Raw genomic sequence first — 23,394 nt, forward strand, 5'->3', positions numbered from 1 at the left:
CGTGCAGCCTGATGATAATACTGAGGAGGTGGGGGGGCACTCCTAGCTTCTGCAGAACCTCCCAAAGTTTCCCTCTAGGAACTAGGTCAAAGGCTGACCTCAGATCCACGAAGACCATGTACAGTCTTCCTCCCTCTATAGTTACAGTCTTCCAATATAGGAGGAGAAGGCGGAAGATCTGGTCCATGGTCGACGTGTTCTTTCTGAAGCCAGCCTGAAGGGGGCTCATGATGTCATTGTCCTCCACCCAGTCCAGGAGGTGATTAAGGATGAGGTGCGCAAAGAGCTTTTGGGGTACATCTATTAGGCTAATAGGCCTGTAGTTGGCGGGGAGCAGAGTAGATCCCTTCTTGTGGATCGGAACAATCTCTGCCCCCAGCCACGACCCGGGGATTGACATACCTCCTAGGATGGCATTGAAAAGAATAAGAAGGTATGGGCCCCAGATGTCCGTGTGATGCCTAAACAAATCCCCAGGTAGCCTATCCAGACCTGGCGCCTTCCCCGATGATAAGTGCTTCAGGGCTGCCTCCACTTCCCCCAGGGATAGTTCCATTTCACAGTCCTGTGCGCCACAGGGCGCAAACAGGGCTGTGTCAGGGCAGGGGTTGGTGTCTTGATAGAGCTCCCCAAAATGGGCCTCCCAAACCTCGGGGGCAATATTGGGTTCCACTGCTTTTTTGAGTTCCCCTATACCATTATTAACAAGGGCCCAGAATTTGAGGGAGTCCCTGACTTTTAGGGCATCATGAAGATCTTGCCAGTGATTCCAGTCCCACTCGGTCCTGGCAGTCGCCATCACAGCTTTATAGTATTTCCTATGGTCACGTACCTTGGCCTTATTTGACCCCTCTTTTATTGCAGCAATGAGCTCAGTCTTTGCTGCCCTACAAGAGGAGGTATACCAGGTGGGAACATGGGTCTTTTTCTTTCTATTGGGCACCACTGGGTAGAATACCTCAGCCAAGCCTCTTACAAGATCCTGGTGGATGTCACCCAGTTTCTCATTGTATTCCGGGGTTCTTGGTGCGTTTAGAAGTGCGTCCACCTCCATAAACCTTGGGAGTGCCAACTCGTATAGCTTGCTAATGGTCTCTTCTGAGCTCACAAGCTTTCCCCACTTAACCCGGCGCCTGTTGGTTGTGAGGACCAATTCCCCCGTGTCTCCCCCTGGGTTTTCTACCACTTTGCCCGCTAAACGGAGGGGCCACTGAATATTTAAACAAAGGGCATTATGGTCACTATCTGACCTGTTTATTACCCTAAAGTCGAGGACTTTGGGCCAGAGTGTAATGTCTAACATGATGTAATCTAGCCTCGACTCGTGACCCCTCCTATTGAAAGTACACACTGAGGGAGTATCGGAAGGGGTGCGACCATTACAAGCCCTCAGTGCGTGGTTCAGGGTAAGGGACATAAGTTGTATTGCAAGGGGGGACCAGGCTTTGGGATAGGGGGAAGACGAGGGTGGGACCCCCAATAGTCATCCTCGTCCGTGAGGGCACCCTCCGACATGCCCTCAAGAGGTTCAAAGTGGCAGTTGAAGTCTCCTCCAAGCACCACCTTGAGATCTCCCGGGAGTTGCCCCAGGAAGGAGGACAAGTTGTTTAGGGTTGGAGATTCGTTTGGCGCGGCAACCGGTCGCGAGTAGACATTCACAATAGCCCATGATGGTTTACCAGGCCATGTGAGCCGAACACACTGGATGTCCTGCGAGAAAGTGTGCACCTGTTCCGCCTGGCACCCAGTGTGGCTCGCGATCCAGATTGCCAGACCACCTGACGGCCTCCCCCTCCCACCCCATTTGGCAGGGATTTCAAATACTTCAAACCCGCTCCTGGTTGCGGTGTCCCTCGCCCACGTTTCCTGGAGAAGGAGGATGTCGCTACTGCCCACTAAATGGTCCCACTCCGGTGTGCCTTCCTTATTTGCAATGCCCGCTACATTCCATGAAACAATTCTCAAGCCCTGATCTGTTGGTAGAGGGCCTTGACCTACAGTAGGGGATTGCGCAAGGACTGTGGGTGGATGAATTCCTGGCAGAGCAGTAGTGCACTCCGCGATGGCGGCTGGACCAGCCAACTCCGCCCCCCGGGTTGCAGGATATGGTCAGTCCCGATGTTGTGAAAAGACCCCTGTAAGCCCAGACTGTCACCACTGTTAAGTGGTCGATCTTTGGCGTTATCCTGCGGGCCGTGTTCAGTTGCATGGGCTGCAGCCATTCCCACCCGATTTTGCACCTCGACTTTAGCATTATCCTGCGGGCCAAGTTCAGTTACAGGGGCTATACTCTCTCCCACCCGACTTTGAACGTCATCCACCATCTTCCCAGGGCTAAAAGAGGTCTCCCTGGTTTGTGGTCAGTCGACCTGGTCTAGGCAGGAAAATCTATTATGATGTAAGAAGTTTGCCTGGGCATGTGGTAGGTGGTGCCTTGGTCTATAGCGTGAGCCATCCACAGCAAAGCCTACTCTAGTCCACCCCTTCTCCCCCCCTGCCTCTATGCTGCTTACATTTGGGTAGAAGTATGAGAGGGGGACTAGTTCAATATTGGACTTGTCAGGCCTTACAAGCCAGTTGGAGATGTAGTTAGCTACGTGGGGGCTTTTGAAACTTATGATGATGCAATCCCCTGCCCTATTCTTTGGGGTATGACCAATCCAAGGGATCCTCCTGACCATCAGAACCTCGCCTTTCAGGTTAGGAGGCAGCGGCCTGTTGATACTAAGCCAGCTTATCACCTTATTACGTAACGAGTCTTGAGGCTCCCTCATATCACCAGTTAACTCAGGTACTCCCACCATGATTACCGTGTATGGAACTGCTTCTGGGGGCAGATTAACCACCCTGCGCCTGTCAAAATGGGGAGCGGGACCATCGGTAGGACCATTAGTAGGGTTCACTACTCCCCCTGTCTGTGGCGCAGGAATTTGCTTAGATCTCCTTGGTGCCGGGACAGGGGGCCTGGGTGCCGAAGGTAACAGAGGGTGCGTCTGGGGAACAGGCGCACCGTCTGTACCTGGCAGCACCATATTGGCGCCCTGAGACGGTGCAGCGGACAGCAGACTATTCCCCGAAGAAGCCCGGGGGACTGGAGGGGCATTTATCACATTTATGGCTGTCCCAGGGCTTTTCCTTAGATGACTACTTTCCAAAGCCTTCAGTCTGGACTCTATGGCGTCCAATTTAGCTGCGATGGGGATTAGCAAATTCTTCATGATGTCTGTGAGTGAGTTAACTAATGAGTCAGTGCTAGTAGAAGTTGCCCCACCAAAAATAAAAGGGCCCGGGTGCAAGGATAGGGAGGCGGGAGCTGGTGAGCCCATGTGATTCGACCTGGACCCTGATAGGTTGAGATCAGGAGAGGCAGAAATGTCTATGCTGTCAGTCTGGTTTGGCTCTATTGTGTCGACTTTGGCCCTCTTAGCCTTCTTCGCTTTCCTGGACCTTTTCCTTTTAGGAGGCTGTTCCACTCTGCTGCCTACAGAGTCTGTAAGCAAGTCAGCCTGGCCTGCGTCTTGCAAGACTGATCCCCTACTTTCCGGAATGGCAGGATGGTCAGAGATCCCAGATAGCCGGGAGGAGTTCCTGTCCCTCTGCGTCAAGGGAGTTCTTAACTGCTGAAGGACCGACTCGATCGTCTGATCAATACTGTCCATTAGTGACATATGGGTGGCGTCCAGTGGAATCGGTGTACTAGCGTCTGTGGAAAAAGTATCCCCCTGATCCAAAATCACACTTTCCGGACCCATCTCGAGTTGCACCTCTGGGATTGACGAGCATTTACTAGCTAGGTTACTCGTCTTTGGGAAGAATTTTTCCAGAGTGCTTGTACCTTGTTGGGCGGACTTACTTCGTGAAGTTCTGGTCGCCATTATGGAGTATGTAGGGGGAGCTACAGGGCCGGGAGCGTCAGAGGGGTGGCCCGGTCCGGTCTCTGCCGTGCTCTAACGGCCTAGAACGGCCCGCTCTTTGCCCGGTCTTCGCCCCGGTGGCCGCCCCGCGCCCGTCCCGCGATGCGCGTGGGCAGGTTTACCTAAATATGAAAAGGGGGCGCGGCACTGGGAGGGGGCGCGGCGCGGCGGGAAGAGGAACCAGCTGGCGATGTCCGATGGAATGCTGGTCCTCGCAGTCCCGCTCGCCTGCGCCTCTCACCTCCACTGCGGCCGGACTGCCAAACGATGTTTCCCCAGGTAAGCGTTGGCTCCCAACCAGTTCAATGGCGAGCAGGACAGCAGGACAGAGTTCTCCACTCATGCGGATGTTACCCTGGCAGTGATGAGGGCAATGTCTATTCTGTATTAAGGTCTGAAAACAGACTGAGTGGTATTGAGGTGTTAGTGGCCACTGAGATATTCGGTGATGTGTCTGTTGACGATTTTCTCTAAGATCTTGGCCAGCAATAGTTGCAGTAAGATCAGTCTATTGTTGGTGTACATTGAAGGGTCCTCTGAGGGTCTTTTCAGCAATGGGAGTACAGCTGCAAATTTCCAAGCATCTGGGAAGGTTGCCGAAGCGGTGAAGGCATACAGAATGAACGTTATCCTGGTGCCAATGGGTTTCAGTTCTCTGTAGTAGATGTGGTGAGGGTAGCAGTCTAACTGGGCCCCTGAGTTGCTGGACTTCATGGTGACAGCAGTTTTTTCTGGGGTGATAATGGGCAATGTGGTTAGCGCAGGTTTTCTGCATAAGATCAGGGGGCATTTAGCAAGGTGTGTTGTGTCCAGTTGTGGGTTTAAGTTGCAGTAAATGGCAGTGAATTTGCTGCTAAAGAATTGAGGAATATTGTAGCAGAGGTCCTGCAAGAATGTAATCGAGATGGAAGAGGCCACTGGTGAGGTGAAATTCTTCACCATGACAAAGGTATTATTGCTTCTGTTGGTGTTGGCATTAATGCGATATGCTAGAGCTGTGCATTTTGTGGTCCTTATCATTTGTTAGTAGCTTCTCATGGCACATCAGAACATGCTCCTGTCTACATTATCCTGGCTCATTATCCATTTGTGCTTCAGTTGTATGTTGTGGATTTTCATCAGTCTAAGTTCCTTACTCCGTGTAACAACTAGCCTGGGATCGGGATCTAGATCGTGTTGTATTGCTGTGTTGGGGTTGGGGCAGGGAGTCAACAAAGGACCTAATCCAATTATTGCAACTCTTGATGGCTTTTGGGTACTGTGTGTGTTCGGGTCAGTGGGTTTTGAAAGCGGTGCTCCTGTCCTTGTCAGTGATACAGCTCCAATTTTAGAGAAATAGACTTGGACAGGGATGGGGAAGATACATATATGTGAAGTAAAATATATCAAATCTAAAAAGACCCGGAAGTAATGTTATCAATATTGGGGTAGCTTCCTGGATTTGTACTTTGGGAGCCATGGTCTTTGGACTGTGAACCGGGCGATCGGACAGCCGACAAGATCTAATGAAAATGTGTCTTCTATGTAAAGGAGAACAGTAGTGGAGAATGGGACCGGTAATGGCCATGAATATTGACAGTACATGTGATTTCCTGGCAGAGAAATATTAACCTTGATTGTGTACCTTATGTTGCTTGCTTTGAAATGAAAACCTCTAATAGTTTGTCATTTTTTTTAAAGAATAGTCAACCTATATTTAGCTGTATTTACTAACTTTCTGGATATTCCTTTTGCTGATATTCTTTCTATGCCATTTCTGTAGAATGGTACTTAGAAATCTATATTCGTTTACTTGCTTTGTGCAGTCTAGTATGATTTGATCATACTTACCAGAGTTTTTTTTTGGTTCCCAGTACAGCCCTGTTAGCCAGACATCTCCCCAATCCACAGCGCTTCTGCAAAGTAAAAGTAGTCATATATTCCTGCCAGTCGAGACCAGGTTTTAGTCACAAACAGTGACAGTCAGCCCACCAGCCATTCAGAACTGGTATAGCACTTACAAAGTTTGTGGGTGATAAAGTAGTATTCTTCCCATAATGACTTCAGTGTCTTTCCTTTGCTTCAAAGTTGGCCCGCACAATAACATTTTGCCTATTATTGGCAAATAAGTAATGTTCTTTAACTTTCAGCATTTTGGGGACAAAGTTGAACGATTAGAAATTAACCTGCATTGTCTATGTTTTCCATTTAAAGGTTTAACTTCTGAGTCTTTCTTATCCGTAAGCAACTATAACAGACCGTCGGATACTCCGTACATCCTGAAATCTGATAAAATAACACTCCCTTCACAAGGCGACTCTGCAGACATTGCTCTGGTTCTTTATCAGACACAAGAAATGGTCCACATTTGGGATGATAAAGGTAAGAAGCAGGTGTTTAAGGTCACAATAAATTCTTGGTCATTGCACAGATTAAGTACAGCCGATGAGGGCTTGCATATAGGGACGTTGGGAATTTTCTGAAGTTCTGCTGACCCCGATTGCCTCCTATGGTTAGTGAAGAGCCAGTCACGTGTAGAAAATTTTGATACATGAATAATGTGCTCCTAGTCCTTTTCAGGGGCATCAGTTTGGCCAGAAGTTTTTCCCTTTGATTCGTTTGGTGGCCCTATTATTCGCTTAAAACTGCACTCTGTAACTAGCATCTAGTCAAGCAGTCTATCCTATATGAATAAGTGTAAGTATCAGCGTGTTTGTGTGTGTTTTAAGATATTGATGCAGTATTTGTCTCACAGCAGACATTGATGAAGCTGATTCTCTCTTCTATAGTGAACATTGAAGCTCTTTTAAGAGTGTTTACTGATGTTAAATATCTTTATGAGTGCATACCGTCCCACTTCCCCAAGGTTCCAAGTTAGTCCACTCACATATTCAATATGCATATCTACTAACTCTCCAGCATGTCTCCATAAAGCAAATCTTCCAAGATAAGTTGCCCTTGTGAATTTCAGTGGGATCTGCCATCTTGTAACTAACACCTTCAGAGGTGGGCACAACCTCCCACTACTTTCATTTTATTTATACTGTTGTGGTTCAGTACTTTAGACCATTTTCATTTCACCTGTCAATTAGATGAAGGGATAACTATGTCAAATTCAAGTTTATGGATCTGCTTCAGCCCACACAAGCCTCCTGGAGTTGGTGCTACCATTATCTTGATTTGACAATGCTTGCTCCCTAGGCTACTTCTAGCTGCACTGCGAGACAGTCTATGTTTAAAAATGGCTCCCATCTGGGGCATGAATTGTGCGTTGGGCTGTAGAGCAGGAAAGGCACATCAGAGCAAATCATAAAATTCTCACTAACCCAAGGATGAATGATTGTTAACACATATTTCAAAGAGCCTTCTCATCCCAAGAAGAGAGCCCGTTTTAATAGATTAAAGAGAATACAAAACAAAAAGGCTGAAGGCACGTAAACAAATTAAGAATTATGCAAACATTAGATGGAAAAGAAAAAATTCTAACACATCAGTAAGATAGTCTGATGAGAATAGTATTGCATATTTTTATATCCTGGGACGAGAATGTATGCTCACTTCAGAGGAGCTATGTTTGGGTGCACAGACAAGTTGGGCAAGGTTCTCATGTATTAGGTCTGAATGAGGGTTGTTTATGCATTACTTTATTCTAAATATGTGAAATTTAAATTAGAAGATATGCTGCGGGCCTCTAGGCCATCTGCAAGTTTGCTTCCACCAAGAGAGGATAATTCACTGTTTAGACAAAGGGAAAACAAAAAACAACACAGGTCCAAAGGTGGAATGAAGATAAATGTGTCAAGTGAGGCTTTTACAAACTTGTGGTTTGACACAAATAATGAGCAACTGTATTTGACAGTTATGGTCTACTATGTATGCACACTCGGAGCGTTTCTTACCCCATACCTCTTAACCCTTTTTTACCATTTCATTAAAAAAATAAAAATAAAGATCAACTCCTAAATTTGAGGTTCACAAGTCGTACCCCTATTGTGAGTTCCTATTGCTTACAATCCTTGTTGACATACTGTCAAAATTACACAATGAAGGAGGAATTATGTGATCTTTAACGGTAATTAAAAGGTTTGGAAGCCTTGAAATATGGAAGAGAAGCTTCTTAAAACAGCCAGGACTTACATAAAGGACATGTTTGCAGTATGAGTATGGATGTATGAGCTTTGGACTCAAGTGTATTTGTCTTGTTTTCTAGGGAGCGGAGCAGCGCGAGATGTCTCCTTCTGGAAAGCTGACCACTGCTGCAGCCTGGGCCACATCGCCGTTGATAATTACAATAAGCCATCTGGAGTATTTGCAAAGGAGATTAAGGAAGGGACTCTGGTGAAGCCTACCTCTTTTGTCCAGGTTTGGACAGATAGGGGTTCGGGAGCTAATAGGGATGGTGCCATATGGCGTCCTGTGTGTCCACCCGGTTATGTAGCCCCTGGCTACGCAGCTACAGGGAACTATGCAGCTCCTTCTGCTGATGACTTCCGCTGTGTTAAAGCAGAGTATGTAACTCCGGCACAGTGGACCTGGGTTTGGAATGATGCTGGAAGTGGGGCAAGGGATGATGTCAGCATCTGGAAAGCATCTCCAATAAATCCAGAAGGTCAAACCCTCAATGCTATGTCTGGTATTAAAAGGCACGGGGACATGGATATCCCAGCATACGTGCTGAAGAGCAAGTACGTTTTAGTCCATAATAGCAAGCCCACCAAAAAAGTAGTCCTTTATGATATTAAATATAACTTCAATGATAAGAAAATATTGAGAACGGAGCCCTTACAATTGAGTGCCCGAACCAAAGTGCAGAACTGTGCTGCTCCCGAAGATAGCCCACCTGTTTATGCTGAAAGGCAGTTGTCCTTTACTATTGAAACAGAATCTAGCTGGAGCTTTGAATCCTCCATTGAGATAGGAGTTAGCGTTGAGGTAAGTGCAGGCATCCCAGGTCTTGGAGATATGTCTGTTTCCACTTCTGTCACCACCACTTTTACTGTGGGTACCGCAGGTAGGCGAATGGAATCAAGGACTGACAGTATTAATGCCAAACTTGAAGCTAGGCCTAAGTACTCTGTGGAATACTTTGTCACGGGAACGCGCTACACTGCTGACATACCCTGGACAGGAAAAATGAGAACTATCTTTGAGGATGACACAATAAATGTCCAAGATGTCAAGGGGGAATATATCGGGGTGCAGGTGGCTGAGATTATTGTGAGCGCAGATGCACCAATCCACTGTGGATAAAGAATAACGTCACATCCTTGCAGCTTTAAATCATTTGGGGGTGGTCTAGACAGTCTCTAGTTATGTTCATAGACCCCTACATTTACTTATGAGTAATTTAGTGATGTGTTTTCTGTTTTATACATGATCCACTCTATATCACCCAGCAATGAATTAATTCATATCTCCATCTTCATGCGCTGACAACCGGTGAAGTGCACACACACTCTGGGCAGTCTTCACCGTTTGTATTTGACCTTTTATATAAAAACGCAATGTGCAGTGCCAATAAAATACCAGTGGACGTTTAAAATTCATATATGCGTGTATCTTTCTTGGAAGATGAACTTCTATTACCTAGTACGTGTTTGCAAACAGACTGCAGTTTGTTGCAGTTTATATAGAGAGCACCTTAGATGTAAATGGCTCATTATTAGTGTCTCCTCTGTAGACTGTAGGTGAAACTATCAACAGTGGTGCTCAAGAATGTGTGTTCAGACCAAAACTGATGCCTATGCACTAGATGATGATGTAAATCTATGCTATGAAACTATTGGGAATAATCAATAGTGAGGCCTCAAATAAACAGATTGCCTGGAGTTATTTCCTGAATTGTTTCCATTGATAGTTTAGTAGAACTTGAAGTCCACAAGATAATGCTTAAAACGTTTGCTCACCCAAGTGGCCATTTAGTGCTTAGAGTGCGTGAGGAATGAGTTGAAGGAGAATTTATGCAAGAAAGACCTAACAGAAAAGATAAAAAGTTCAAAATGGATAGAGCCAATGGTTCGACCAAATAAAAACAACTGAACACTCTGGATGTGTGCTGACCTCCATGACCTTAGTATCAACATTTAATGCTAAACATATCAGGGAAGTTTTGTTACTTTAGGAAACAGGGGTGAATCCCACCTTAGATATGGTATTTGCGTACCCCAAAAGTGTCTTGCATAACGATTAATGTCACCTGATATATTTTATCACTCTGAAAGGATCCTACTGGTTCAGAAGAATACCATTTTATCTAACCTAGCTTTAACCATTTTCAAAAAAATGACAGATACCCTATTTACATGAGGATAAGGAGTAACATGTTTTCAACATGAGGTATTAGTGTATGTCAAGAACAGAATGTTTCAAGATGAGAGATTGCAGAGTTTTTTGATGATCTTGAAAGCAAAATGAATGACTCTGAAGGGCAAAAGTATGAGTTTTAGATTGTCCAAGTCAGCCTTTTTCAAGAGAAGCAATAACACAGAATGAGATTTAGGTGAAGGGCATAGGAGAGGCTCCCAATCCACAGAAACATTAAGGGGCCCATTAGGATGGCGGTTGGATTGCCCCCGCTAGGCTGGTGGTAGCCACCGCCGGCCTGGCGGGGGCAATTCGACCGCCATCCACACCTAAATTACTCCCCGCCATATTAGTATGGCGGGGTGGACCGCAGCAGACGGAAAGACCGTCCGCCGCTTTTCTGCCCCGGTCACCTTGCGACCGGGGTGGAAAAGGTCTTATATGGTAGTGGTGGCAGGCATGCGGTCTTCACTTTGGGGGCCTCCTGCGAGCCCCCAGAGTGAAGGAGAGGTGGGGGGTGCACATGGGGGTACCTCCGGAACCCCCCAGCATTTGCGTTGTTTATGCAAATGCGTCACATGCATTTTTAGCATTGTGGCGGGCGGTGCGCCACAATGCTAAAAATGCAGGATGCGCCCAACACAATGGCGGGCTCATCCTAATACCCCCCACAGGACCCCCGCCCTTATGGTGGGCGGTCCCCATCTCTGATAGGATGGCGGACGGACTAAGTCCGCCCGCCGTCCTAATGGACCCCTAAGTTATTTTCTGGGAATAGCTGAAAGTCATACCAAATTTCTTCCACAGTTACCTGGTAGTGCCCTTTCTTTGGGGAGCTTATGAAAAAGAATGCAAGATTTGCGTGTAATGAAGAGTGTTAGCGTATGTGTTTTGAGGGCAGTAGTTATGCAGAGCAGCAATTAGAAAGCAGAAGTATGTGCACATAGAGCTTTGTGGGGCACAGAGGTCCCAAACTCTATTAATGAGTGATGCTTAAGCATGCTAGTCAGGTGTGCATCTATTAGGTCTACTCTTTGGGGAATGGCAAACCACAGACAAACCACTGGTCATTAATCGCAGTGATTACTAGGAGAATTGCTGCTAAAGTGACAAACCAAGGTAGCTACATGTCAGTTCAAAGTTCAACGAGCTGTGCATATTATCTGTAGAAATTACTGTTGATTTAATATGTCATGGGTTTGTATGAGGAGAAGGGGAAAGTAAAGAGTATGTGATGAGTCCAGTGGCTCCTTTTTTTGGAAAATGGATGATAATCAGATATACCGGAAGATGAAGTCTTACGCAAGGTTATGACGAGTATTAGAAGTGTTGAAATCAAGTTTAGGAGGGTGGTGAGGAAGAAGGAAGGAACGTTTTTGCATGCGGCATAGGGATTTTCCATTGAGGTGGACACATTCACAAGGCAAGCTCTATTGGTAGTTCCAATGGCTTTGAGAATAGAATTTATGGGTCTACACATACATTGGTATGAGAGCAATGAAAAGTAGAAAAAGGCAAGATTTCGGGTGGCCGCCCATGAGAAGGCAGTGGGGCATTTTGTGCAATTAAAGATATTAGGTGTCAACTAGTCACACTTTAATTGGTGATTGGGGGAATAACTCTTTTTATGTTTTGGGAAAGTTTAGCATTATAAAGTTTGTGAATACATACATTACATAAATTTTCATAATCTATAAATCACATAAGGCACACAACTTTATGACAACTGGTAATATTATAAACCAATAATAGACTACTTATGTATATTCGTGGAGTAGCAAGGGGGCGGTCCGTCCCAGGCATCACTTTTTGGGGGGCGGCAGATGAGGTGAGCTATTTTGACAAGTGCAAGGTAAGTGGTTTTCTTTTTTAAAATGTTTTATTCTCCCTCGTCATCGTCTGTCAACTCCCTCCCCTGCTCTTACCTGCACTGGCTGTCACTGGGCAGCAAACTCAGGGACAGCCCTGGGCGGTTTAAGCTCTAGCTACGTGTTAGACTCGGGGGTCTCTTGTTGGCACAGGTATGCAATTGTGACAAACAGGGACCCACTCCTCTAGTCAGGGTAAGAGAACTACTCCTTTAGAAATAACCCTTGCTCACCCTCTAGGTAGTGTGGCGTGAGCAGACAGGGCTAATCTTCAGGGCGATAGTTAGTTAAGCATTTATGATCACATACAGAAAACCCACTGACCCACCACAAACGGACACCAGTCGTAGGATTGCATCAAAAATACATAGACTTTATGTAAAAATATATGCAGAATTATCACAAGACCATATAAAGTTTAGCAAATGAAGGCCACCAGATTTAAATAGGCAATTGTTCTTAAGTGTTCTTGGTCGGCAAGGTACGATGACAGGGAAAACAAATGTTAAGGACCCTGGATCCAATGTGAACTCGGGATAGAGTTCCAATGTACCTTGCGATGAGTGTCCGAGGCGTTTCAGGCGCGGCTACTGGGCGAGGCCAATGGTTCTCCAAAGGATCTATCCGGCTCGGAGCCCCCTCGAGGTGCGAGGCGGGTGAGCGGGATGGTGTGGAGGGTTGTGGCGATCCGGGATCTGATACAGCTCACGTGGCGAGGCGCCATTCAGGCCTGCGGAGCATACTACTTCTTAGCACACCAGTTCGTACCTGTGGATCTGTGTGGGGTGTCGCATTCTCGGGCAGACGGGTGCAGCACTGGGCCTTCGGTACCACAGTACGGAAGGCCTTTCTTGAGGTGCGGCACGGCCTTGGTATGCAGGAGGGCAAAGCGAGACAGTCGGGTACGTTACGACGTACGGACCGTCGAAGCTATCAGATGCGCTCCGTGCAGATTCCGGCGGGAGAAGATGAAAGGTGCACAGCGTGCTCCGTAGCAGGCGAGTTGTCAGGAGAGCGGGCGGCCCGGCACTGATGCGGAGAGCGACTCAAGCTTGAGCAGGGGCTCTCTGCGGCGGGGCGACAAGGCTCCGAGCTGTCACGACCTTGGAGGGCGAAGGCACCAGAGTCACAACTCTAGCGAGGGAATAAGAACTAAAGGCCCAACAGCAAACGGGCACAGGCAGAATAGAAACGAATGGTCCTGGGGTTCCGTTCACGGGGCAAGCTCATTATCAAGCCCTTGGAGATAGTTTCAGGCACAAGTTTTTAAAGTCCTTCCTGGTCTTTTCCTCTCCGTCCTCAGCAAGGCACCACTGCAGGATTCCTTCTCCTCAGCTTCTCTTGGTCCTTCTAGTCGAGCAGAGGTTCGTCGTGGTCAAAACTGGATCTAATTTCTTAGGAGCAGGGCTCCTATCTTTATACTCAGTTTCTTTTGTCTTGGCAGACCAGGGGGCCTGAGCCTGGTTCAACCCGGTTTTGGAGTACAATGTTGACAGGATGCTGGTGTCTTCTTTCAGGGTGCAGGGCAGGGACATCAGAGGCCCCACAGGAGGTGGAGCCCGCATTGTGGTGGTGGAGCACAACCCTATTCAGAGTCAAGGACTACTCCGCCCACCCATCCTGGTGTAAGCACTCTATTCACCACCTGGTCACCCCGACTGTCCCCGGGAATTGCCCAGCCCTGTCACTCACACAAACCCAGACAGCAGATACACATCCTGGCAGAGGCGGGCTGAAATAGTCAGGCGAGCTAATGCTAACTTTCTAAAAGTAGCAGTTGCAAACACAGGATATTAAAATAAACCTTGCTAAAGGAAGTATTTTATTATTCTGAGTTCAGACATACCAAATTCGACATGCCACCGTGTTCCCTGAGCCGGCCGGGACTATAGCGTGTAATAGTTCCAGCCACTCACCTTGGCCTAAGAGAACAGGCAGCCCTTCAATAGTGAAGAACGAAAAAGGGCGGTAATTCACTTCTTGGACATGCCACACACATCAGGGCTTGTCCTACCTTATGCTTACAATGCACCCTGCCCGTGGGCCTACCATAGGGGTGACTGATATGAAGGTTAGGGACTGGCAAGTGTGGGCACTTGCACAGTCAGCGTGACAGTACCAGACTCTACGCAGGGTCTGCAATGGCGGACCCGAGACATCTTTTACGAGGCCGCTTCGGTGGGTGGCGCAACCAGCGCTGCAGGCCCACTAGCGGCATTTGTATCTACAAGCCCCGGCACTCCTGGTGCACGTTAGTGGGGACTGACAGTAAACCAAATAGGCCAATCATGGAAATCAATTACGGATACATTTTATATAGGGAGCACTTGCACTGCGGCACGGGTTGGCCATGGTGCAGTGTCCTGAGCTTCGAACACCAGCAAAAACATCTAAGGCACATCAGCAAAAAGTGGAAGGGAGACTCACGCCAAGGTGTCAGGTCTAACACTACGCCACTGTATATACCCAAAATATTTGCTCCCATGTTTCAGACAATATTTTTGGCCCTTTTTACTTTTAACCCTTAAAATTACAGATTCAGTTTCGCAGTTCCTGGCACATAAGGGCTCACCAAATGCTCATCGAAGGTGTAAATGGACTTATTCACTCTCTGGCAAAACATAGTCTGGATTTGACAATATCAATAAAAACGATGCGTGCATATCAGTGAGGCTCACTCTGTTTAGTACTCAGCATAATGTTGTAGACCTTGGGCTCAACAGCGATATTAAACCTTTGATATAAGCAAACAGCACCTTCCGACCAATATTCATACATCATTGGGCAGCTAGCAAACTTACTTATGATGTCTGCATTCTCCGTCCCCCACCACGGGCACTTGGATAGCTTATCGGGCATATAATGTAACATACAAACAGTTTTACATTTTAAAATTTAAGTCTAGCCGATATTAGCTGTCAGCAAGCCGTCGTAAATGCTTGTTCAACTTCATATGAATTAATAGTTGTCCCGAGCGTTGCTGACCATCTTGCCGTGGACAGTACACCATAAATTCTAGAACAGAAATTTTAATATTATTCTAATATATAACCAATAACAGATCAGGCCCATCTAGACATATATATTTAAATTTTCATTATTTCTGAAATAGTCCCCGATCTACACCTATTTGAAGAAGCTTTGTTGTGCCAAATAAAACTCTTTTCTTACTTTGGAAATGTTTGAAATACATGGTTTGCAAATAGCTGACCAGCACTCATCACTCCACTTATAAACGATTTATAGCATGTGGAATCTTACAAAATGGTAGGAAAGGTAGGACGGCTTCAAAATGTTGTATATTGATTAACTTTAGTATTTTTTACATCATTTACACCAATTGTCCTATGGTATAAGTGGAAAAGGCATTTTGCTTTTTGGGGGGCCATCTCTTGGGACAAGAAAAGTCTGTCTGTGTCTACTGCATGTGGTATCAGTGAACAGACCTAACACGATCTGGCTGATGTCTTAGAGCCAATTGTGGTCATGTGCTGAAACAATGTGTTGCGTAAAAGAGCGCTCTGTGGTGCATGTGAAATGCTAGTGTTTGGGTAGGTGTAATTGTAAGTGAAATGGAAGTGATCGGTGCACAAGTGAGGGTTCATAAAAGTGCAATGATACATAACTTGTTATTGGACATTGCAGATCTTGGATATGGATCCAGGGGAGGTGTCTCTGATCCTCTAATGACTGGGTTTTCTCATTTAACATTTCAATCAAAAAGTTCATGATGCAGTTCATTTGGGCTCTTTTTACTGGTTTCTGGCTGCTTCCCAAGATCTCGGATGATCTGCTATTTCACTTATCATGAGGCGAAGGGGGTCCGAAAGTTGTTCATGGCCACCATGTACCCCTCATCATTCCATCTTGTGGTCTTCCAGGTCAGGGCTTACTGCTTTCTCTGGATGGAGTATGTGAGGTCTGGTGCAATGGTTAATTGCTAGGCCTGATATGAGGGTAAGCGCATTTTGCATCCCTCTCTCACCTGGTGCTGTGATGGAATTTGCGTACTCCCCCTCTCCCTCGGATCACATCTTACACTGAATTTGGATCTGCTGTTCATGGCTTGAGGCTGTGGACTTCTAACTTGCAGCCATGCGCTAGTCACTATTTTCGAGAGGCATGGCACGGTGACCAGACTTTGAGGATTTGAAAAACCAGAAGGAAAGAAAAGACAGCTCAGTTGGAATCATAGGAAGATGGGGAGCCAAGGCCTAGAACCCTGGTCTAACGTTTCCTAGTGATGATGACCGGACCGGGTCTGCTTCGCAATTCTGGGATGTCTGGCAAACTTCCTGTCTGGTTCGACACAATACAGGCACCTTGCAACTTATTGGTTGTTGTGAGTGTGCAGTGGAGGTTGTGAAGCCTTCACTATCCCAAGCTCGCAGGAATCCTGCCGCCCATCACTTCAGGGCAGCTTTGTTTTAGAACTGAAAGGGGGCCTTGTTTGGGTCGGAGCCTTCTAGTTTTTGGGGGTGGTGTAGGGACTAAAGACTACAGGACATGAAGAAATGTAGGACCCAGGCTGGATGCCCAAGAATGGGGGCCTTTCGATTTGGTTATTGGAACCCCTTTTGATTTGATTTTGGATGCAGGGACCAGGTTGACTGTTTTTAAATACTTTGTCATGGAGCCACCCCACACCCATGTCAGGCTGCCATCCACCTGGGGTGTGACCAGCCAACTCCACCCTGGGGTATCAGCAGTAGAGTGGGGCCTTGGTTCCAGAAGGTGCCCTTAATGGTGATCTTTAGTGAGAATACCTGATTGAAATAACACATTCAGCAGACCTGAATCCCCAGATGCAAGTAAAAGTTTGTATTCCCAGCGTTGTCTCATTGGTCCTTCTTTTTTGCACAGTTAATTTTATGGGAATGTGGGTGAATGAGTGGTATTTACTGTGGGGGTTTATCTTATTGCACATTTGGGCTCTGAGTTTGTGTGAGGGAATTACCTTCCCAGTTACTCTACCTGCTGGGGCTGTGGCCCTGGTCCCTGTTGGACGAGTTCCATGTCTGTTGTTGCTGTTGCCATGTGATTGTCCAACTACCTGATCCCTGTTGCGGTGACTTACCTCTCTGCAGCTGGATGTTTCCCTGATGTGGATGAGGATTTTGTAGTTGCTGGCCCTGGCCCATTGATCTCTATTGCTGGGATGTGAGCTTGGGCGAACAACATGTTAGTCTGCTCTCTGATAAGACTACTTAGAAGATTTTTGATATGGCCTACTGGTAGGTTGATTTACACTGTGTTCTTTTCAAAACATGAGATCCATTTTCCTGCTTCATCCATCAATAGCAGTAACTTATGCCTTAGCACTTCTTTATCCATCTAAGCCCATGGCACATAGATGGTCCCTGAAGTGCCATTCTGTAGTAGCGGGCACATTCTCACTTTGTGTAGCTCTACCGGTTTCTCCCTAACATGGCGTTCCCTTATTCTTAGGCATGTAGCAGAAATTCAACGTGAGATCTTCTGCTCCATTTCAGATGCAATCTTCCGCTCCTATGGTTCAAAAGATCCCTCCTCTGGCCAAGGTCTATCATTATGCTCCTTTTCCTCGGTCCAGCAGGCTAGCAGGTGGCAGAATGCCTGTGAAAAGATCTCACCTTCCTCTCTGGCCACTATCTCCCTTGCTGTCAGCCTATCTATCCCATGCATTTGGGTGAAGCAGTGTACGTCTTCGTCGCTGCTCCCCGTGTGTGCGCACAAAGGTGCCTTCTTTTTTTTCCTACGTCTTGGTTAGGTCAGAAACAGGCTATCTGGCTATCTTGGTCTGTTATTTCCTGGTCAGCCCTCTCTTACATTGAAAACGTGTTGAGGTGCAAATCCCAGCCACAAGCCTCTCATCTACTTCTACCTCTCATTCTTCCCCGATCAGTGCCCTGTACTAATCCCACTCTCCTCAGGTGTGGGGCGCACTACTCTGTTTTCTCACTGTCCTTCCTGGGTGCAAGCTCTTTTTTTCCTCCCTCCTTAGATCATGTCTTTCTTCCACATCCTGTCTAGATTGCCGCTTTTGCTCTGAGCTATGCGCTGTTCTCATCAGGTGGACTTTGCACTCAATACACTCTCAGTTGTTCCCATGGCTATGTGAGCAAATTCTGTAGCTCTACACTCACCGCTGGATCCCGAGGGACTGAGGCCCCCTTCCTCACTCCGGCTAGCTATATCACTGTCTAGAACCACCACAAATTTCCCTGTCACTCATGTGTGTTTGTCTGAACCAGTGAGAGTGTGTGTTCTACGTGCCACTGGGGTTCTATGTGCTGGATGCGACAGACAGAGGGTAGAAAGTCTGGGAGTCCAGACAGAAGGAAAATTATGACTTTGTCAAAAATCCCTTAGCCTGCTCCTAGCACATGCTATCCAGTGACCAGGGGAAGCTCTCTGAGGTACATGGGACTCGGGGTACATGGGACTAAGTGGGCCTTATAGTGTGTCAACATTGGCTCCGGAACAAAAGAAAATAACAATGGTTTGCAGACAAAAGTGAATACCTCAAAAACCACAGCTCCCCCTTGGCCAAGCCCAAGTTACCCCCAATCTCCCAGGTCCAAATCTTATCCCCTAAATGTACAAAGAGCACCCAAATAGAGGACTCAGTGAATGATCTCCTACTGACCATCAAGTCAAGCTCCCCGGATGATCCATGCCCGTCGACATCATCCATGCTATCTCAAATCAAATCAGCTTGCTACTTTGCCCCCCTCTTAAACATTATTATGAGGTAAGGAGTCTTCCTGTTAGCTTGGAAGAAAGCTTGCATTAGACCTTTTCTAAAGTAACCCTCTCTGGACCCGTGTGACGTATTAGGTTACCAACCTATTTCATCTCTGCCTCTGGCTGCTGAGGTTCTGGAGAAAGCTATAAACTCAGAACTTAGCGATTACCTGGCCTCCAATAATACACCTGACAGCACTCAACATGCCTTTTGCTTTCGCCATTCCACTGAGTCTGCATTAGTCATGGCCACGGAGGAAATCCGATGGCAAATTGACAGGGGCGGCAGAGCCAGCTATCCTTATCCTACTTGACCTATCAGCTGCGTTCGACATGGTTAATCACTCAGTACTTACACAACGGCTGAAGGCAATTGGGATTCGGGACACCGTGCTTGTCCTCCTTACCTCTTTTTTCGACAGGCAGCGAACACCGTGTGGGCTGGGATAACCTTCAATCAGACAAATTTTACCTCCCTGTGTAGTCCCACAGGGTCGTGCACATTGTTCAACGGATATGTGACTCATTTGGCTAAACTAGTCAAAGACCACGGTTCCTCGTTTGTATCGTACGCCGACGATACACAAATTATAATTTCCATGTCATCCACGGAAGATACGCTATCAGCCAGATTCCACGGCTGTCATGAGCACATCATGAAATGGAAGCACCATAACTATCTAAAATTAAATATTGAGAAGAAGGAGGTTATGGAGTTTGGCATTGGTCCTCCCATCTGGAACTCTGCATCGTGGTCGGCAGTGGCATGATTCTGTTCGTTACAAGGGGCCAAAATGAGAAACCAAGGCGTTGTATGTGATCCTCAGCTTTGGTGGGCAGATAAACCAGGTAACCTCAAACTGCTATTTCACTTTAAATATACTGCAGAAGATTTTACCTTTTCTCCTGCTGAAGTTGAGGAAAACGGTCTGGTAGCACTCATTCTATCTCGTATGACTACGGCAACGCTCTTTAACTAGGGGTTGACAAACGGCAATTTACCAAACTGCAGTCCTTGCAGAACTCTGCAACCCAAACCTTGCTGAATATCCCTAAATATAATCATAGATCTAGGGCTATTAGGAATCTCCAGTGGCTCCCAGTTAAGGAGTGGATTGAATTTAAGCATAAGCGGAAAATCCGTTCCGCTCTCGGATTTCGCGGATTTACGGTAAATTCGCAATCCGCGAGATTCGCAAATTTACCGCAAAATCCGCGAACGAAAATCCGCAAACGGAACGGATTGGGTCAAAAGTTCAAGCTGACTTTTGTAACTCTTTTAGAATGGCGCTGGCAAGCTGCCAGAGCCATTCTAAAATAGTTACAAAAGTCAGCTTCAACGGGAAGCTCTAATAGATAAAGTAAAGCAGGTGCTGGTCAAATTCAGTTACACAATCATTAATCACCCCAAACTTGGGGTGATTAATGATTGTGTAACTTAATTTGACCTTCAACTGGATCACCTGCTTTACTTTATCTATTAGTGCTTCCTGTTGAAGCTATTTCTAGCTATTTTAGAATGGCGCTGGCAGCTTGCTGGTGCCATTCTAAGTGGGGCTGAGGGCAGAAGGGCACAAAAGTGGGACAGAGGGCAGAAGGGGACAAAAAATAAGTGGGGCAGAGGGCAGAAGGGCACAGAAACAAATAGTACAGAGGGCAGATGGGCATAAAAAATGAGAGGGTGGCAGTGATTAAGCAGGCAAAAAAAACCTGCGAAATTGCAAAGCGCCTTGCGAACACCCGCGAACACTCAAAGCGCCTCGCGAACACGCAAAAAAAAATCCACGAATTTGCAAATTTTGCAGATTGCCAATTCGCAAATTCGCGAATTGCCAATTCGCAAAATTCGCCCATGCTTAATTGAATTCAAGGCATTATGTCTGGTTCATAAAACACTGTATTGAGACAGACCAATGGACTATCACAAACTATTCCAATGGTACACACCTGGATGCTCACTGGGATCAGCCAATCAAGCACTGGTTAACGTCCCTAAAATCAAGAAGGCAAGATGGTGAGGCAGATGCTTTGGAGCAAACTGTCTCTGAACATTAGGTTCCAACCTGTCCTTTCACAATTCTGGGGCTTATTGAAAACCTGGCTATTCCCAACTCAGTAATGACCTGAACTTTCCTGATTTTCATCTAATTTCTCTGCTAACCCCGGCACCAAGATGCCTCGGCAGTCGGGCACTTTATAAACCTTTTACTTACGTACTTACTTACTGTATCACACCCAGGGACCAAGTGTACCATCTGTATCATGCTCAGCGTTCCAAAGAAACAATAGCTCTAACTTCTTTTAGATGCCAATGGTGTTAAGAAGCCAGTGGCACGGAGAAACCCTTTTAGACAAAAAAATAAGATTGAGGTGCCAGCTCTACCCAATCATGATAGTTTTAAACAAGAATAGAGTACCAGGAGCCATAAAGGGCTGTACAATAATTATTCTCGTAAATATTCACCTTTTCCAGTGTGCTGACTATTGAAAAAACGTGACGTCCGCTGGATCGCCTCCAAGGCTGTCTTATGACTACTCAGCTAGGACATGTAAAATAAGTAATATAACAGTGACAGGGCATTTTACACTTCTCCCTAGTTTGCCATTCACCAGATGCTTTATTAAGGTTCTAATGTAGTCTCTTATGGTCTGTGACGGCTGCTTCAGGACAGACCTCGCCCAGCGGGATCTCCTTCCTTCGGATGCAGTCCGGTTCAAGGTACCAATCAGCTCACATGGTGGCTCGCCAAAATGTTGTTTTAACATGAATTATCTAGAAAAACAGAAGAGTCAAGAGGGATTAGGCAAAATAGTAAGAGTTTGTTTAATTAAACAGCGCAGCCAGGAGAACAGTTACAGGCATAGAGTCTGAGCACTGTCTCAACTTACAATTGATCTGATATGGGTCTTCATACAATTCATTGACTGTCATAAACAGTTCTGGCAATTCTTTTTTTGTAAGGAATGTGAATCACTGTCTTTGGAGCCATAAATGAATGTATTTAATGAGGAATCCAGGTGAACCTCGACTTTGTGTGCACAAATGCGGCCAGCGGGAAACGTGACCAGATGTCCCGGAATGGGGAGCGCATGATTACTCCATGTACTGTGTGCACTGTGTCCTAATTGGCTATGCGCTCCTAACTTCATGTAGCATCTGACTTTATGGTGTTTTGGGAACACGTGTACCCCTCCGGCCATGTGTTTTAGTCCGCCAGCTACGAGCCGCCCCACCTGTTACTTGTCAATCAGTGACCTCAGGTCTGGGTCTCAGAGCCTGCCTGATTACGTATAGGTCCAGGTTTACATAGGGCTTATAATGGGCGTATTTGTCAATAATGATGCAATTTCTTTTTTATACCTGAATGTATCCTTATTCATATTGATGTCAGCTTTTTCTGTATTAACAAGATTCCAAATCTTGAACCATTATTAGGGTGTTCTTTATAGTGATTTATAATTATTATATATAGTTTATTTGATCAATAACATGCATCATTCACATCAATAAAATCACAAGACATACAATAATTCATCATGACATAAAAGCACATAAACTTACAGTAAAATCAATTTCCACGTGCCTATACATCAATTAAAAGAAAATTGTAAAATTCATAATTTCATAAAATGTTAAGAAAGGGGAATTCCAGTTTTACCTTAAATCACAGATGAATCAATATAAACCTTTCAGTATCGCTGTATTCCAATAGTAAGTTAAAGACCTGCTTGCTAACATGTTCAATTAACTTCCACAGGATATTCTTTTGCCACTTTTGATCTCAACAACCAAGCATAAAGCAGGTATCTTGAGATTGTAAATGTAAGCCATCTTGTAGTGTCGGACCTGAATATACGAAGGGCATCAGGGGTGCTTGAGTACGAAGAAAGCGACAAGCAGGAATAATCCAGGTTTTCCTAAGATTAGAATAGACAGGGCAAAAAAAGATGGAGTGTTCTAGAGTCTCTGGGGTAGATTGGCAGGACGGACACAGGGATGTGAAAGAGGCATTTACCCAAGTACTTTTCATAAAATTTAAAGAGAGAACCCCATACCTAAATTGAATATAAAGTGCACGTGCCTGTGGGGGTACGACATCATCCATATATGAATGAAAAATAACACAGCATTGACCTTCATGAAGCTGGAGGTTAACGTGCCAAGTGCCTTAACGTCAGTGCATAGTGAATCAACGCACTCCCAGTACCTATGTTTTTAGAAGAAGTACAATTTTGTTTGTAATAGACCTTGGTTCCTCCCACATAAATCTCAACCCAAGTTTGGTGAACTAATCCTTAACCTTATTCAACCAAACCAGACGCCCTGATTGTTTTTGTAGAATTAATAATTCTTCCATTGTGTCCTTTACAGGAATCTGAGTACTACTAGTCCATAATCTTACCCAAAACAAAAGTACCTTAATAATAGCAAAATAGCTAATGAGTTTAAGACCAAAGTCAAGGCGTAGCGGCAATAGGGGCGTGTTCAATGGGAGGTTAGGTATCGCCCTTAGAAATTTATTCTCAGCGAGGTCTAGTTGTTTTAGGCAATCAAGCCCCCACACTTCTTCCCCATATAGGGCGGCATCTAGTCCTTTTGCTCG

General features: G+C 45.9%; 1 protein-coding gene across 1 annotated transcript in view; it reads left to right on the forward strand.

The window, feature by feature from the left end:
* LOC147712440 (uncharacterized) overlaps positions 1-9,439 on the forward strand; it is a 105,861-nt gene extending 96,422 nt beyond the window's left edge. Inside the window, exons 7-8 of the mRNA XM_086923114.1 lie at positions 6,108-6,275; positions 8,104-9,439. Of these exons, the coding sequence (XP_086779240.1) occupies positions 6,108-6,275; positions 8,104-9,143 (1,208 nt within the window). The 3' untranslated portion in view covers positions 9,144-9,439. The remainder of the gene's footprint in view (positions 1-6,107; positions 6,276-8,103) is intronic.
* The last annotated feature ends 13,955 nt before the right edge of the window (positions 9,440-23,394 follow it).

This window comes from Lissotriton vulgaris, chromosome 5, assembly GCF_964263255.1.
Source record: "Lissotriton vulgaris chromosome 5, aLisVul1.2, whole genome shotgun sequence".
NCBI lineage: Eukaryota > Metazoa > Chordata > Amphibia > Caudata > Salamandridae > Lissotriton > Lissotriton vulgaris.